The 18,204-nt window shown below is 35.2% G+C and overlaps 1 protein-coding gene across 2 annotated transcripts in view; it reads right to left on the bottom strand.

The window, feature by feature from the left end:
• Window positions 1-18,204, bottom strand: part of RNF217 (ring finger protein 217) — a 120,790-nt gene that overhangs the window by 9,237 nt on the left and 93,349 nt on the right. The window contains exon 3 of one of the 2 annotated variants that reach the window (XM_059083952.2): window positions 16,862-17,026. The exons of the other annotated variant lie outside the window; for it this stretch is intronic. Within the exon in view, the coding sequence (XP_058939935.1) occupies window positions 16,862-17,026 (165 nt within the window). The remainder of the gene's footprint in view (window positions 1-16,861; window positions 17,027-18,204) is intronic. 2 annotated transcript variants of the gene reach the window in all.

Genomic DNA, 18,204 nt, shown 5'->3' with positions numbered 1-18,204 from the left:
CACATCCATTTAGCACAGCAGATGGCATTAAGGAATAAGGTAGGCTAAGGCCCTACTGAACCTTTGAACTATTTCTTATCCTTTAAACTACCTTAGCACTAGGAGAAAACGTGTTGAGAGACAACAGCTGAGCACCCAAAATAAACGTTACTTCATCATATGCTCAACTTTTTGACTGTATGTTGTAATTGCTCCTAATATGGAGGTAATTAAAGCTTAACAGATTTCCTGGCCACATAGCATAGTGTTGTATGTGACCTGTAAAGGGAAAAGGACTAATATTTGTTTAGAGCCTACTAAATGCTAAGCACTGTACCTAGCTTAGCGCCTTTAAGCCTCATGACCACACCATAAGACTGGCATGCTTATTCATAACCAGAGCTCAGAAGAGTAATCTGCTTGAATGAATGGAGAAAGTATTTTGATTCTTGTCTGTTTCTTTATTATGCTAAGCAGCCTCTTATTATAAACTTAAAGATAAAACCAGAGGGTCAATTGTATTCCGTGCTAACTGACAGAGTAGTCATGTCTGCCCTCCTGTACAAGGCATGTTCGAGTCTTTCTGTTTGTTTTAGCTGCTCTCTCGGCCAGTTCACGTTCTTCCTTTAAAATGTCAAAAATTTTTCTGACAAGAAGCTTGCTCTAATAAGTTAAACTTGTCACTGACAGTTCATTTGCCTCAAAATTTCACATACAATTTTTACTGTCATTTTATACCTGCTTGTAATATTGTTTCATTGTGTTCTAAAATCTTTATGCGGTATACTTATCATTGCATTTAAATAGTGAAGACTGAAAATTTTAGCCTCTTTTAACAGTCTTTCCTCATTTCTAAAATCATATTTGAAACACAGCAGGCAACTAAAATACTGTTAGTCCAAAAATACTTCTGCACAGGAAGTGATAAAATTCTAAGTTCTGACAATACTCTACAGGAACCTTGTACGTTGCAGTATTATATAGTTCTATAGATTAATTTGAATATTTTACTCATATAATGGCAATGATTTAATCATGAAAATGGTTTCATAATTTCCAACTGTCAAGTACACAGTGCTTTCTTTAATACTATTGCAAATATATCTTGATTATATATGAATATTTTATAACTTCATGCTAAAAGAGAAATGAACTGACACAATGCAAGTTAACTTGTAACAGAAGACATTATTTTTCACATTTACTAAGAAGCAAGTTGTAATTTTGAACTCCTAACACCCAGAGGCTAATAAATTTCATATGATAAACAACTTCCCTGAATATATCTTTAAAGGTCACACTTTGACAAAGCCATTTTTTTTAAAACATAGAGCCTTAAAAAGTAGGTTTAAATTACATTTATGTAAAAGTCCATTTTATTTCTCAGTCAAGTTTTAAAAGTTTTTTTTTATTATAGCTTCAAAACATTCATCAGTTTAGCTCTGCTAAAAAACATACCAATCACCCAAGTGGCTATAATTCAGCATCAAAATTCTGTTCTTACTTAAGGGATGGAAACAGAGTAAGACAGATGAGATATTTCTAACCCATTAGATTAAACTGACTACCCATAAGCCACAAACATCATTTGATTTGTTATCACTAACAGGGTTTCTTCTCTCCATCTATACCAAATAAGGATGGCTGATACGTAAGGAGTTGAATATTTAAGCACTAAATGTTGCTTCTATAGCTCTACATTTACAAGCCATGAGATAAAATGTTCAGGATATGCCAGATATTTCTTTAATATGAGTTTGATATTAAGTCCACATAGTAGTAGACAGAAATGACAGCACGGATCATTTTTGAGCCTATGACATTCTTTATGGTACATATCAACACCTGTAATAAGAGTAATCAATATATGTACCTGCCCTCTTCAAGTTGCTTACATTTAGTTTAATAAAATGCCCAAAAATTATCTTAAAAAAATAGAACTGGAATTCAGCTTTTTATTTTCATACAGATTCTACTTAATTATAAGGTGGAAGAATAACAATAAATGAACTGCTAAATATCCAACCTATTTTATAACTAAATCAGTACACATCTGCCCACAAGTATTTATCTCCACTTTCACCAAGAATTGAAAGCTTATTTTATTCTTTAAGCAGGAAATGATAACTAAATTAACTGTTGTGTATTATTGTCCCCAACAAATAATTTACTCTATGTGTAAAATTATTTTAATATATGTATTTGCCTCAATGGCTTTGATATGGGAGGAATTAATTAGAAGCAATAATTATGAGGAAAGTTTTTAAAAAGCCCATCAGTAACTCTCAGTTCCTTACTTATCTCACTATACCAATTCTCCATAATACAGGGATTTTTTTTTAACATCTTTATTGCAGTATAATTGCTTTACAATGTGTGTTTCTGCTGTATAACAAAGTGAATCAGCTATACGTATACATTTATCCCCATATCCCCTCCCTCTTGCATCTCCCTCCCACCCTCCCTATCCCACCCCTCTAGGTGGACACAAAGCACCCAGCTGATCTCCCTGTGCTATGCGGCAGCTTCCCACTAGCTATCTATTTTACCTTTGGTAGTGTATATATGTCCATGCCACTCTCTCACTTAGTCCCAGCTTCCCCTTCCCCTTCCCATGTCCTTAAGTTGGATTCTCTACGTCTTCGTCTTTATTCCTGTCTTGCCCCTAGGTTCTTCAACACAGGGATTTTTAAAAAGCAAGCATCTACACAAAGCCTTCAAAGACCTCATTAAAAATATGAACCTAGAATAGTTGTCCAATTACAAAATAAATAATATATGGGGGTAAAAATGAAACAATTCCAGAGATGCTAAGACTCCTCTGTTCCTTTTCTGGTGCCATGACTTAAGGAAGCACTTCATTAAGTGAATGCGCAAGTCAAGAAAAGACAGTGTTACCACATACCAGAAAAGGTGTAAGAAATCTCAGCGAAAGAGCTGAAAAGCAATCAGTCCAATTTAGAACAGGAAGTCAGCTGGTTTCAAGAATATCTTCAAAAACTAACAATGGAATATACACCAAGCAATAAAATTCCTGAGGAGCTAAATATTAAATAACATGATAAATAAAGTGGTATATCTATTCCCAATAAGGAAGAACAGTAAGGAATTTCAGGGAAAACAAAACGAAATGAAAGGCATGTAAGTTCCAAATATGAGGCGTAAAAAAACTACAGCATGATTAAGTAATTGACAGTGAGCAAAGATGCAAAACGCTTTTTTCCTAGAAGTTGTGATCTCATGGAAAAGGAAATGTAATCTTTGCTCCATAATTATATGTTCTTGATTATGTAAATACCCAATTGGTTTTCCCATGTTAGAATTATCCTTTAGAAATAACAGAAGTATTAAATATTATATTAGAATAGAATGTGAATGTTATTAAATTTGACAATATAAAAACAAAGTTACAGCTTACAGAAAATGGGAAATAGAGAAGTGGAAAGAATTGTAGGAGGGCTAGATCTTCGAATATCACTTAAAATTGTTAGACTATTGAACCAAGGTTACAGTATATTATTTAAAGGTAAAAGAGAATCAAAAGAAGAACTAAAATAATAATTATCAAAAATTAGAAGGAGAAGAAAGGGAAGGGATAGATAAGCGGAATGAATCCTCGTCTGTCATGTCAAACATGGTGGCCTCTATTATGGTAAACTATATTGCAAAAAATATATAAGATGATTTCAAAATCATTTGGTGTCTCCTGCTATGTTAGCTTTTTAAAGCCAATACTCTAATTGTCCTCCAATGTCCTAGTTTTCTTAGTTATAGGAAATTTCATACATATTTCAGTCTTATGATTGATTTATGATGACAAATTCTTTGAAGAAGAGCGTAGAATACTGTCCGATTCTCATTACTCATGGTAGAGTGTAGTACAAATTAGCCCCTAATTTTCTTCCTTCTTCTTTACCATACTTCCCTTAGCCCCACACCCCATGTTCTCAGAAATCTCCAGATGTCAGTTTTCCCCTCCTTCCCATTCATCTTTACCCTTTCCCCTCTGTGACTATGCACCACTTAGCCTGCTAATAGCTCATGTATCTCCCCATCCTAATAAATCCTTCCTTTAATTCCACATGACCTTCAGCCAATGATTACTCCCACCCTTCCATTTTAACCAAGCTTCTTAAAAGAATATTTTCACTGCTTTTCTTACTCACCTCTCAATTCTTCCTCAGTTGACAGCAACCCCATGTTACTGCAGTCAAATGTTCTACCGCTGAGCTATATCCCGACAACCCCATGTTACTGAAACATCCAGATCAACTGTCTTTCTCCAGGAAACATTCATTCATTCACTCAATAAATATTTATTTGCTCACTGATAAAATCTGACATGGCTTCTGCGATTAAGGAGCTTTTAGTCTAAGCTGTAGATAGACATAATCAATTCTGCAAATAAATAGACACTCGTAGGCTATGAAAAATGCTATGAAGGAAAAGGATAAGGTATGAAGACAATACTTAAGAAGCTTGATCTGGTCTAAGGGTCAGAAGAGGCTCCTCTAAGGAAGTGTCAGTTGATCTGAGAAATGAAGAACAAGTTAAGTTCATCAGTTAAGAAGACTTGGAGGTAGGGAGACCATTCCCAGCACAGCATATTCAAGGCACTGTATCCATGAAACGAGAAGCAAGCTGTACTAGCTTGAGTATTTCTCACTCTTTATTTTTATTTATTTATTTTTTTTTGATACGCGGGCTTCTCACTGTTGTGGCCTCTCCCGTTGAGGAGCACAGGCTCCGGACACGCAGGCTCAGCAACCATGGCTCACGGGCCCAGCCACTCCAAGGCATGTGGGATCTTCCCGGACCGGGGCACGAACCTGTGTCCCCTGCATCGACAGGCGGATTCTCAACCACTGCGCCACCAGGGAAGCCCTCACTCTCTATTTTAAAACTCTTTAATTATATGTCTCTGCTCAAACCCTCTCCCAGTCTGTAAGATCTGAAAGGGCCCAGATCATGTACATCTTGTTTGTTATTTTATTAAAGGGAGTTGCACTGATCCTGTCACATAGCATGTTCTCAATAAATATTAAAAGAACAAATGAGTATTATTCATGACCCTCTAATTGCCAAATCCAATGAACGTGTTTCTAATTCTTATCTTATTGTATCGCTCAGTGTCATTTAATCAGTTGATAACTACTTCCCTCTGACCTTTGATATACTCTTGCTTCAGTGACACCTTTGTTCCAGGTGCTCCTCTTACCTCTCTTAGGTTCCTATTTCTTCAGTTATCTTTTTTTTTTAAACATCTTTATTGCAGTACAATTGCTTTACAATGGTCTGTTAGTTTCTGCTTTATAACAAAGTGAATCAGCTATACATATACATATGTCCCCATATCTCTTCCCTCTTGCGTCTCCCTCCCACCCTCCCTATCCCACCCCTCTAGGTGGATACAAAGCACCCAGCTGATCTCCCTGTGCTATGTGTCTGCTTCCCACCAACTATGTATTTTACATTTGGTAGTGTATGTATGTCCATGCCACTCTCTCACTTCATCCCAGCTTACCCTTCCCCTTCCCCGTGTCCTCAAGTCCATTCTCTACGTCTGCGTCCTTATTCTTGTCCTGACCCTAGGTTCTTCAGAATCTTTTTTTTTTTTTAGATTCCATGTATATGTGTTAGCATACGGTATTTGTTTTTCTCTCTCTGACTTATTTCACTCTGTATGACAGACTCTAGGTCCGTCCACCTCACTACAAATAACTCAATTTCGTTTCTTCACATATCTCTTAATGCCATCCATGAATCACCATGTTGCACATACTCTTTGGGTGATCTCTTCCATACTCAAATGGCTTCAACTTCCCTCCACTGGATCTCATTTCCTAATTTCCACTGCAGACCTGGCTCCTGAGCTGCAGAGTCATGTAGCAACTGTTTGGGGGTCATATGCACCTGTATGCCTTACAGCCATTTCAAAGTCAAATAAGCAAAACCAAACTCAACCATTCCAAGGCTCCCCAGCCCAACAACAAGAAAACTAAGTCCATCTCCATGATTTTATCACAGTTTATGGTATCACCATCCATTTAGATACTCAAGCTAAATATCCTGTTGTTATCCTCTTCTCACTTCTCACCTCTACCCATTGAACAAAATCAGACAGTTACAGCCACAAGACATTTATCGAATACTTCTCCTCTTCTCCAGCCTTTGACCATTACCTTAGCTCATACAATCACCGTTTCCTTCTAGATGTCTACAACTACCTTCATATAATCAACAGCAACCAACTTAAAATATAAATTGGTTACCACCATTCCCTTGTTTATAGCTTTTCAGTCTGGAGGATGAAATCCAAGTTTCTTAACATTGCATGCAAAGCCCAGGCTTCTGTTTGTTTCTACAGCCCCACCTTTCACCACTTCCTTCTGTGAACCCTACTCTAAAGGAACCACAAAGCCCTTGTGGCTCTGGTACATAGAACTCATTTCCTGGCTCTGTGCCCTGTCCTTTAAGTGTAATACTCCCAACTCCTGGATACCTTTCATCATGCCAAAACGCACCCAATAATCCTCAACAACCTAGCTCTCCCTGCTTTCCCCGAGATGAACGGAGATGTCCCCTTTACCACGAACTCTCTTATAATACTCCACGCAAAGCCCTGCTGAAGCACAGCAGTGTTTTATCATCTTCCGTGTAACCACTGTGTCTCCCCTTCTGTGGGTTTCAAGAGAAAAAGGACCATGCTGCACAGAGCACATAATGGATTCTCACTAAAAGTACATATAAGGAGGAAAGAAAAATGACATTCATTTATTCAACCATTTTCTATTTAGTGCTAAACAGTGCCCAGAACTGCTCTAAATGCACAAGGTACCTCAAGGATCAAAACAGATCAATATCCCTGCTCTCATGATGAGAAATATATCCACTGTTTTAAACAGCGATAAGCAATATGGTGCTATGAAAAAAATAAAGCCTATAAGGAATATATTACCTATTGAGGTAGGGGAAAGGGATTACTGAGAAGCTGAATTTTGCTCAAAGACATGAAGGGAGGGAGCTGGGTGTGCAGATATCTGGGGAAAAAATATTTCAAAGGGAAGAGCAGGCATGGACACCCTGAGAAGGAAACATGCCTCATGTTTTTGAAGCACAGCCAGGAGGGCAGTGTGGCTGGAGGAGGGTGAAGGAAGTAGAAGATGAGGTAAGAGGAATAATGGGGTGTGGGCATGAACAGAGTGTGATGGGGCACATGGTCACTGCAAGGACTAGCTTTTGCTTTGTGTGAGATGGGAGCCATGGAGGATTTTGAGCAGGGGGGTATGTAATCTGCCTTATGTTTAGTAGTCTCGTTCTGGCTGCTGGGCTGCTGGGTTAGGAACATTGTGAAGAGTAAGAATCCAGTCAGGAGGCTATTGCAAAAATCTTAGAGGGAGAAAGATGATGATGTCCTGTACCAGATTAGTGACAGCACAGTGCTGAGATGTTGTCAAATTCCACATATATTTCGATGGTACAATCTACAAAAGTTAATGACTGACAGTATGTGTGGGTGTGACAGAAAGAGGTCAAATTCTTGACTTGAGCAGCTAGAAGGTTGCAGCTGCCATTTACTGAGATGGAGAAATTATGAGAAGGCCCATCTTGGGGACAGGAGAGTGCACTGTGCTGGAGAAGCTCACTAAGACAAGTGAAGACATTGCTTAGGAATTTGGATGAAAAGGTCTATATAACCTTTTCCCATAGTTCTCCAAACTTTGTTGATCTGCCTACTGATTGCTGCTACCAGCAAAACTTGTATCCTGTTTGGAATTCTAAGTTGAGTTTGCTGCAGAAAGAAAAAGCAATTCTTAAAGCATGAAATCAAATGAAAAGAAAAATAAATGAATCATCTTAGAAAGCTTTAGATCCTTTAGCAAAACTGGCCCCATAGGTATCCAAATGGAAAATGAGCAGATTTTTACTCAATTATTCCCTGTCGACACAGCTCATTGGATTTCATTCCTCTCAGAAGCCCTCATCTCTAACAGAGGCTCTCCACAGGGGCTCTCAGGCCCCTGGAGATGCTTCAGAATTTCTTTGGTAGGGGAATGTTTGGTTGTCACAAAGGTGGCTGATGCTGGCATTTGGGGCTGTTCTTCAATGTTTGGGACATTCCACACAGAAGAGAATTAGGTTCCACCCATACAATTTTCTGACACACTAGACATTCATATAGGTGAAAATCTGTTTATAAATATCTGAACATGTTACCTAACTTCATTTTACATATAAACGCAAAATAATGTTTGTATGGTTTTACTAGATAATTTTTTAGTTACTGTATAACTACGGTGTAAACTGAGAAAGAGTGATTGTATTTAGAATCTAACTTCATTTTATATATAAGCCCCAAAGAGGCTTATACATACCCAAAGAGGTATGTATGATTTTAATGTATCTTGAATTTTCTAGCAATAAAATTGTACACATTCATATGTACATATGCATACATATATATACACACATATATATACATATACACTAATTTTGTCCTCATTTTATTTTATTTATTTATTTTTTTGCAGTATGTGGGCCTCTCACTGTTGTGGCCTCTCCCATTGCGGAGCACAGGCTCCGGACGCGCAGGCCTAGCGGCCATGGCTCACGGGCTTAGTTGCTCCGTGGCATGTGGGATCTTCCCGGACCAGGGCACGAACCCGTGTCTCCTGCATCGGCAGGCGGATTCTCAACCACTGCGCCACCAGGGAAGCCCTGCGCCACCAGGGAAGCCCTGTCCTCATTTTAAAATGTCAGATAAAAAGGATAGCTATTGATAATATTTAAGCTTCACTTCATGGTTTCTTAAATCCAAATTTATGCATTTTAAATGGGTTAAAAAATCTGACTGCTACTTTTTGTCTTTTAATGTCATGGTACCTGAACATTTACATGTTGAAATACATATTATTTCATTATATTTGCACTTATTTTTATTCTATATTACGAGGACAATATATTGATTTTTAATGAAATGTTATATGTACTCACATTATACATTTAATCTCAGACAGTAAACAAATATTGAAGTTATTAGTCATAAAAATGGGGCACTGGATGAAATACAGTTTATATCCTAGAAAATATTTGTTACCAAACAATCAGGCTCTTCTCACAACTAAGGTCTAGGCTTTGGCACTTCAAGAAAACAGTAGCAGTGATAACCACTGCTTCAAATTTAGTGATTTCAAGTAATCTGGAGAGTTAAAGTAGGTAATTAGTGGTCAAGGAGAAGCTATTTTATTTTCTACAACGGGTACTATATAAAAGCAGTCACCAGCTGCTGAATATACTTTTGCAGCGACTTGTGAAGTGCTAGAGAATTGCAGGATTATCTATAAAATCCAACATTAATACCCTAAGTTCTTTCCTCAGCAACCATAGGCGCTATAGCTATAGCTCAGATATGAGCCCACAGACAGGGTTTGTGCTAATTTGATGTGAACAGGAGCAAATTAATCTTTTCTCTGAATCAATACATTTTTGCCAAAAGCATCCTATTACAGGATTTAAGAGAATAAAATATCTGAAAGGAAATATCTTGACAAGCAAATTCCTTTAATTCCAAATTCTCAATAAATTATGGATGAATATAATGTACTTTTCCCTGCCTGCCTTTTGGTTCAGTTACTTAACCTCTCTGAAACTTTTTCTATATCTTGAAGTGGTGGTAATTACCCCTTTCTCACAACTTTCTTTTGAGATTTAAATGAGGCAACAAATGTAACTCACATACTATTGAACCTATCATTTTATTATTACTGTGAAACACCTTAAAGTTTTATCAAATGGCATTTAATAGTTAAGATTTGGATGGCACATTGGAACTTAGCATCTTAGTATCACATCTGAGGATTTGATGAGATAATATGTGTGTAAAACTGCAATGGAGAGTAATATGTAGTAAATATCAGTGCATATAGATAGTATTGCCATTATTATTACTGTGCTAACACTACAAAGAAAGACAGAGCATTGTACAAAGGCATTTTTATGAATAAAATAAAGCTGGCATATTAGAACTCAGCACTCCCTGTTCATATCTTGGCATTTCTTAAAAAAAAAAAAAAAAATGAATGACTGTCCTGCCTCCTAAAACTAGGATATATGTTGACCTTGGAATAAAATAAATGATTTAATTACCTTTAATTCATAAATCACATTACTTATATATTAGTCTATGAAAATGTATAACTTCCTAATTAATTATCCCTATTCAATATTTTGTAAAATATCCTAACTAGAGATATGTTATGTATATAAGAGAAAAATTAAAGTGGTCAGCTGCATGTTATCTAGTTGGCTATGACTATATTTGTACCACATTATATAAATGTTTACATAAGCATTTCTCTTATCTGACATTAAGGAAGAAGGTAATTTGGGGTAGGGATGTTTGAGGAATTCCCTTTTAATTTTCCAAATTACGAAAAGCTAACCATTTTGAGAAATATTAACCTCAACTTTGCTTTAGTAAGCCCAGTATTCTTAGAAACATTTAACTTTTACCTGAGGAAGGAAAAAGAAAATGTAATAGTCAAATCCTTAGAGGTTGCATAGAGTCAAATCCTTAGAGGTTGCAAATAGAGATGTGTAAGCAGCTCCAGAAAGCTGTGATGTTAGAGTCCTTCTGTTCTCTTGTTAGGTTTTATTTATTTTTACTCATGAACTATTTCCAACACTTAAAATTTAAAGATGATAGTGTAACAGACATGCATGGATTTACCACCGATATTTAATAATGTTAACATATTACAATATTTCTTTCAGAAATATTTTTGAAGAGATAAAACTTTCTTTATATACTGCCTTTTTAATAAAATTGTTTCTTAACTTTAACTTCCTGCTGGCTTTAAACTGGCTCGCCTCATATTACTGGGTAAAAGGGCCTGAAGGTGTGTCCAGCTCTCTTTTGAAAGTACGTATGTTAAAAATATATACTCAGAGGGCAGAAATCTGGCCTTTGTCGAGTTTTGAATGTTAAAACCCCATTTTAAAAAACATTTTAAATAGAAAAACATGATATAGCTAAAAGATAAAACCTGGTTAACTAACACTAATTGATGAGTATTAAACCTTTTGAGGAACAATCAGAAGATTGGATCATTAACCATTCTTACAGAGTTCTCATTTACATTCCTGAAGGTTCATGATTGTTTTTATCTTTAATGATGCTTATTATAATATTAGACAGTAATATTAGAGATTTCTATCTCTTCTAAAATCTAAAATTGTTCAGGCCTTTAGAATCATCCAGCTGGGATTTGCTATGACCTAACACACATTTATTAATAAACTAAAATAAATAATAAAAAGACTTTTGGGGAGTTCCCTGGTGGCCTAGTGGTTAGGATTCTGGGCTTTCACTGCTGTGGCCAAGGTTCAATCCCTGATTGGGGAACTGAGATCCTGCAAGCCGCACAGTGCTGCCAAAAAAAAAAAAATACTTTTTATAAAGTATGTGTTGAACAATAAAACTATAGGTGGTCGCCATTTTCTGGAAAAAAGGAAATGATAAAATAATTTCTTTGTTTTCTGCTTTTAATTTAGTTAGTGGGGTATTACTCTACCATTTAAAGAACTATCAGTGCATACTTTGGAATAGTTTAAGTATTTCAGGCTTTCAAATGATAATATATATTAAAATAAAATTTGCACTTAATATTGTTTCCAAAAATTTTCATGAATAATTTAAATCTAAAGTATACAAGTGAAATTGCTTACAACTGCTTACTTATTTGTTTTGTATTGTATAATTTCATGTTTGTTAATTTTTAGGTGTGCATCTCACTTTTCATTTTCTTTGACTTAACAATTTTTTTTCTTATTAACTCAGAGTTTAGTATCTAATCTGTGCTATAAGACACAAGTCTCAAATGAATTTTTGCATAAAACTGAACAAATATTCTAATACCGCCAACAAAATTTAAATCTGCATTTTGCTTTAAATTTAATTTAAATTTAAAATTATCATGAACTAGATTGTCTTGTGGTAACTATTTTCCAGAGAGACATTTTAAAATTAGCATATATTTCTGGTAGGTTAAGAATTTATACAAAATAGAAGACACATTTTTAAGATAAAAATTGGTGTCTCACAAGTGACTGAAGAATACTATGAATTAAGGAAGCAATGAGACTCAAAAAACATGGCTAAGCAAAGTTGATCTTACTATGCTACTATTAATTTTTCATAAATATGTCCTATAAATAAATGATTTACATAAATGCTTATATATTTTTACCCTAGTACTAAAAAAAACCACACTTATGAATAAGTATCTTGATTGTATATGGGAGAAAAAATGTTTTAATACTCATTCTGATTATCTGCCAAAATTCAATTATAAATAATAATTTTGATTTCTCAGCATAAGTCAAATCTCTTCATAATACTATACCATATATTAAGCTGATCTTTCCACTTGAGATAAAGATAAAAACTCATTATAGGATAAATAATAATTATAAGCTAATGAAAGAAAAGTTGGCTTATTTGGAATACTAATTGAAATAATGAATTGATTATCAAACCTTGTATGGATGGGAAAATTTTACAAAAGCAAAATCATTTAACACTCACCAGTACAAGCACAGAATTTTTTTTAAAAATTAGCAGCTACAAGATTAGGGAGCTTAGAAAAGAGCTCTTATATATATTAATTTAACATATGTTTAGAGAAAAATTACAAATCAGTGGGTAGGGGGACACATTTAGATTAGATGCAATTAATTTGGAAAATATTAGTGTATGTATCCAATGCATAATAAACATCCAAATAAGTAATGGGTAGATCAAAGAGTTAAAATATTTAGAAATTAAATGCTAAAATGAAAGAAAGAAAATAGACCATTTATCAAGCTTCTGGATGATAGATAACTTTTTAGGCTTATATGCACATATCATATATATGTGTGTGTGTTCTTTCCTTCCAAAAATAAAAAGAATGATATACTTGGTCAAACACAAATTTTTAAAAATTAAAAAAATGCAAACACATAAATCAATTAAGTTTTAAAAAAAAATTATCACTGATATAAAAGAAAGTAATAAAAGATAGGAGAAAATATGTCAGAAAAGGAATTAATATTTTCAAATAGAAAATAGAGAGCTCATATAATTTGATAATAAAAAATATCCCCAACCTGACCCAAACAAGTGGGCAAAGGATATGAACAGGTAATTCAAAAAGGGGCATTTCAAACTCAAAAATACATGAATCTGTACTCAACCTAAAAGCAAACAAGACAATTCAAAATATAAGAACAAAATATTTTTTAAGTATTAAATATGCATTTAAAAATACTTGAAATGCTAATAAGAAATGATCATACAGAAATAGGTTCTCAGATTTTTCTGGTGGAATTATAAATTGTTTCAGTCTTTTTAGAAAGCAAATTGGCACTATGTACCAAATACTGAAAACACTGATATCCTTTAACCTAGTAATTCTGTCTTCAGGAATATATGCTTTTAAGGGTCCAAAATATGGAAAAATACATATTCAAGATGAATATCAATACATTATTTATAATATATAGATAGTTCTTACAAAACCCTTAACCCAAACAAAGCCAGCTTTGGTAACTAATAGCAGAAGGATATTTAAGCAAATATTACTTAGTTAATAAATGTTACGAAAACTAATTAGTAACATAAGAAAGGTTTGACATGTTAAATGCAAAAACAAAGCTTATCAAATTATCCCCATACTGAGATTCTTTTTTTTTTAAAGCTACTTAAATAGGGGAGAGACCAAGGAGACACTAATATGTTAACAGTGAGTATACTGGAGTGGCAGGATTCTGGTGAATTCTTTCCCTCTCTTTTCCAAATTTCTATCATATGTTATATGACCTTTATGAACAAAACAATCATTTAAAAATCAAAATAATTATTAAAATTATGAATCAATCTAAGCATATATACCTGTGCAGGGTACATAAATATACTTTGGTCACAACAAAATTTTAAACACATTTGATCATTATTGAAAACATATTCATATGAAAATATATGATAATTGTTTTGTTCACCTGGAAGAACTGTGTGAAATTTTTTTCATAAACTCCTAGCATCTTCCTTTTTCATATTTATAAATTTTAAAAGATTACTTATAAAAATAAAGCCTTGGACTTCCCTGGTGGAGCAGTGGTTAAGAATCTGCCTGCCAATGCAGGGGACACAGGTTCGAACCCTGGTCTGGGAAGATCCCACATGCCGCGGAGCAACTAAGCCCATGCGCCTCAACTACTGAGCCTGTGCTCTAGAGCCCGCAAGCCACAACTACTGAGCCTGCGTGCCGCAACTACTGAAGCCCGTGTGCCTAGAGCCCGTGCTCTGCAACAAGAGAAGCCACTGCAATAAGAAGCCCACACACCGCAACGAAGAGTAGCCCCTGCTCACAGCAACTAGAAAAAGCCCACGCGCAGCAACGAAGACCTAATTCAGCCAAAAATAAATAAAATAAGTAAAATAAATAAATTTTTTTAAAAAAATAATAAAGCCTTGGAATATAAAATATTAATACACTGAATAATATCTCCTTGTGGATTTCTAGTATTAGAGAGGCTTCATGGGCAAAAATATAATTTTACGGTCCAACAACAATGACAAAAAATCACAATTAAGAAAATGCAAAACTTTAAAGTCATATGCTTATAAAAGCCCTGAAACTATTTGTATTCAAAACGAGTCTTAAAATACGACTTAAACTGACATAAATTTTATGGAACCTGGATCTCACCAGCAAGTAGATTCTCCACTACAAGGTAGTCATCTAAACTCATTCCAGAGTTCTTTGGCTCCTTTCCCTTCAGCTATTTAAAAGGTAGTTCATTTTCAAACCCCAACCTTTTAGCTATTATTTCAAAAGAGAACCAGCATGTATGCCTCCTCTTAGCTGTTTATCTATATATGTAAAAACTGTGGGAGCTGTTAGTGCATTCAGTAAATTCCTGACAGCTGGGTGCTTTTTCTTTCAATACATCAAGAGTCCATTTAATGTTAGATTGAGGGATTACAGTAACAAATGTATGCTTTTATGTATTACCTCAACTCATTCAGAAAATCCCGAACATATAATGCTGCAGTAGTCCTCATTTAGCGCTCATTCTTAGAGCCAGGCCAACTGGTAATGGTTTCACAGCTTTCCAGAGAGATATAAAGTATACTTATGAACAAAGTGTCAAGCAGAATGACTTAAACAGCGCTCCTGAATTCCTACTGGCCTTTATTTAATTTGAAACTGAGCAGTACCTCTCAATAAATTGGAAAGACAACAGAAAGGGGAAAAGCCTCATCTTCCCATTGTTCTTTAATGGATAAAAAATAAAAATCTACTGAGCAATTGATGCAGTGATCTGAAGCAGCCTTACTAACACACCACTGTAAAGCAATTATACTCCAATAAAGATGTTAAAAAAAATCAAAGGGATAATTGTAGATGAATTTGCCTTCTACACGGAAAACAAAGAAAGCTTTAACTCAAACATCTGTAGACGTCACTTTTAAGAGAGCCAGGCCATCCAAACTATTTCAAAAATTTCTTCCAATTGCTAAGAACATAACATGTTATTTCAGGCAATGCTCTACCTACTATACATATAAACTAGTATGTGAATCTGGTGTAGTGAATCTGTGCATTATATTTATTCTCATTTATAGGCTTCAGAATATACTTTTACTACTTCAAGCTGCATTCACATGATTAATTTTAAAAATTTTCCTGATAATTCAAATTTCATTTATCTTGGTGCTAAGTCTCCTGGAAGGAATTGCAAAATTATTCTTGAAAGAAAATTAGGCCCGGTTTAGACATGATTATCAAAAATAAATTTGGCACAAAATGGAAACCACACATGGTGGAGTGTACATCTGCATTTACATACATATAATTTTCTAAAGTGAGCTTAAAAAAAAAACACAAAAACTTCAAATTTCAACAGATCCCTATCCCATAAGAGTCAAATCCAAAGTCTTCTGGCTGGATTTACGTGCTGGTTTGTCTATAGGAGATCGTTCCCTGGCTGTCTGCATGGTTGACTTTCAACATCTAGGTCTCTGCTCAAATGCCTGCTAACTCTTGATTACTTGCATGATCATCAAGAGAAAATTGAAAAATGGGATTCATAAAGTCCTGATTTTAGCTCTTAGCTTCTACCTCACCAGATTTACAAAAAGGTAAATGACCAGTTTAATGTAATCCTAAAGTAATAAGCAATGGCAGAGGGGAAGAAAACCAAAGGATTACAAGGATTCAGAGCCTACCTAATTGAGAAGTGATTGTAGTACGTGTTGGCAAACTAGAAATAATACTTTATATCATTTTCATATGAGCTTTTTTCTGTACACACATCTCCATTTTTAAATGGAAGATTAGAATTTTGAAGTTTAAGATCCATATTTATACGTAGCCTCCTTAAATTCTGAAATGTAAGGTGAATAAGAATATACATTGTTTATATACAAAAATCTTCATTTTAGTTAGGTAATATAATTACTCTTCCAAGATGAAAACAGCAAATATCCTTTTTCTCCACGTCTGCATTAAGAAAGTTATACATAGGGCTTCCCTGGTGGTGCAGTGGTTGGGAGTCCGCCTGCTGATGCAGGGGACACGGGTACGTGCCCCGGTCCGGGAAGATCCCACATGCCGCAGAGCGGCTGGGCCCGTGAGCCATGGCCGCTGGGCCTGCGCGTCCGGAGCCTGTACTCCGCAATGGGAGGGGCCACAGCAGTGAGAGGACCATGTATCACAAAAAAAAAAAAAAAAAAAAAAGAAAGTTATACACAGAATTCACTTCAATATTGTAAATAGTATTGTTCAGCGATACCCAGATGCATGTTTCTTTCCTCTCCTCCTAAAGGTTATCTCACCTTGCACTTTGGACACTTCTGGGCATTCCTCTGCCCATGCTCAATTTCGCTGGCCCAGTGACGCAATAATTTGTCTCCTTTTTTGTACTCCTTGCAGTTAACACCTTCATGCCAAGGAGAGTGGCACTTAAAACACCAGACGAATTGGCAAGTGGGGCACTGGATCTGCATAAGGAAAAGTAATATTAAGTACTAGTAGATATATTAAATTGCCTAAAAAGATAAGAATGGTGATGCTTAGGGAAATTAGCTAAAAGGCTATAATTGGTCCAAATTTAAAATACCTCCCCCTATACAAAACTGAAACTAGAATAAGATATGACTGTTCTGTTTTTAAAGGAGGAAAGAATTGCTTTGGCATGGGTGATTTGACTGTAGACCACACTAGAATTAAACCCTTCAGATATTCTGGAAATCAATTTGGCCTTAAGAAAAACCCCTGGATTGAAGCACAGAGTAAAATCTGAAGGCTCACAATGCCCCAGATCCACACTCAGGCTTCTGCCCTTGAACTCGCCTGTCCCTTGAACCAATTTTCCAGGCATTTCCATTGCTCTTCTTACCAATGGCTTCATTCATTTTTATAAAATCAAAGCTCCACAGATGCCTTATCAAATGAAAAATGCACTGGCAAATAAACTACTATACCAGCATTTGCTATGAAAATGGATATCCATGGTTTGCTATTAATCTAAGGGAGGTTAATTATAAAAATAATATAAAGGATCTTATTAGAAATATATACGTATGGTGGTCCTGTGGCCTACACCTAGGAAACCATCAGAAGATGTCTTTGTATGTTCACTGTGTGGAGGTGCATGTGAAAATGCATGTGTATGTTTTGAAAATATCTGTCTTCCACTTGACATGAAAGACACTTTATCTGACTTCCTGTATTTTGAATAACAGTGCAGCATCCCATTCTCTCACCATATTTCTGGTCCTCACTCTTTAAAAACATATGAGCATAACTTGACTTTCCCAGTTCTGTTTGATTAAAGTGAATTAATAAAATGTCTCACTATAAACAACCGACTATTCTCTGTGCTCCTGCAAATTACTTCACTGAGCATGATTGAATTTACTGACTACACTTTGAAGATGAGTTAGAATTTCTTTTGGTAAACTGTATACAATATCACTACTTTCTTTTTTGGAAAACCACGTTTTTGACAATGGTGGTTCCAATCTATAGATTGACCAAGTGGCAATTACAATCAGCTCTTATATTTATACCTCAAAGCACGGAAGTAATCATCTATGTCAAGAATAGATAATGTTATTCCTATGCAAATATGAGTAACAAAAATACTTTCTTTTACTTTATATCAAAACAAAATAGT

Source organism: Kogia breviceps, chromosome 13 (genome assembly GCF_026419965.1).
Source record: "Kogia breviceps isolate mKogBre1 chromosome 13, mKogBre1 haplotype 1, whole genome shotgun sequence".
NCBI classification, from domain to species: domain Eukaryota; kingdom Metazoa; phylum Chordata; class Mammalia; order Artiodactyla; family Physeteridae; genus Kogia; species Kogia breviceps.
This window is presented reverse-complemented; position numbering and strand designations above follow the sequence as displayed.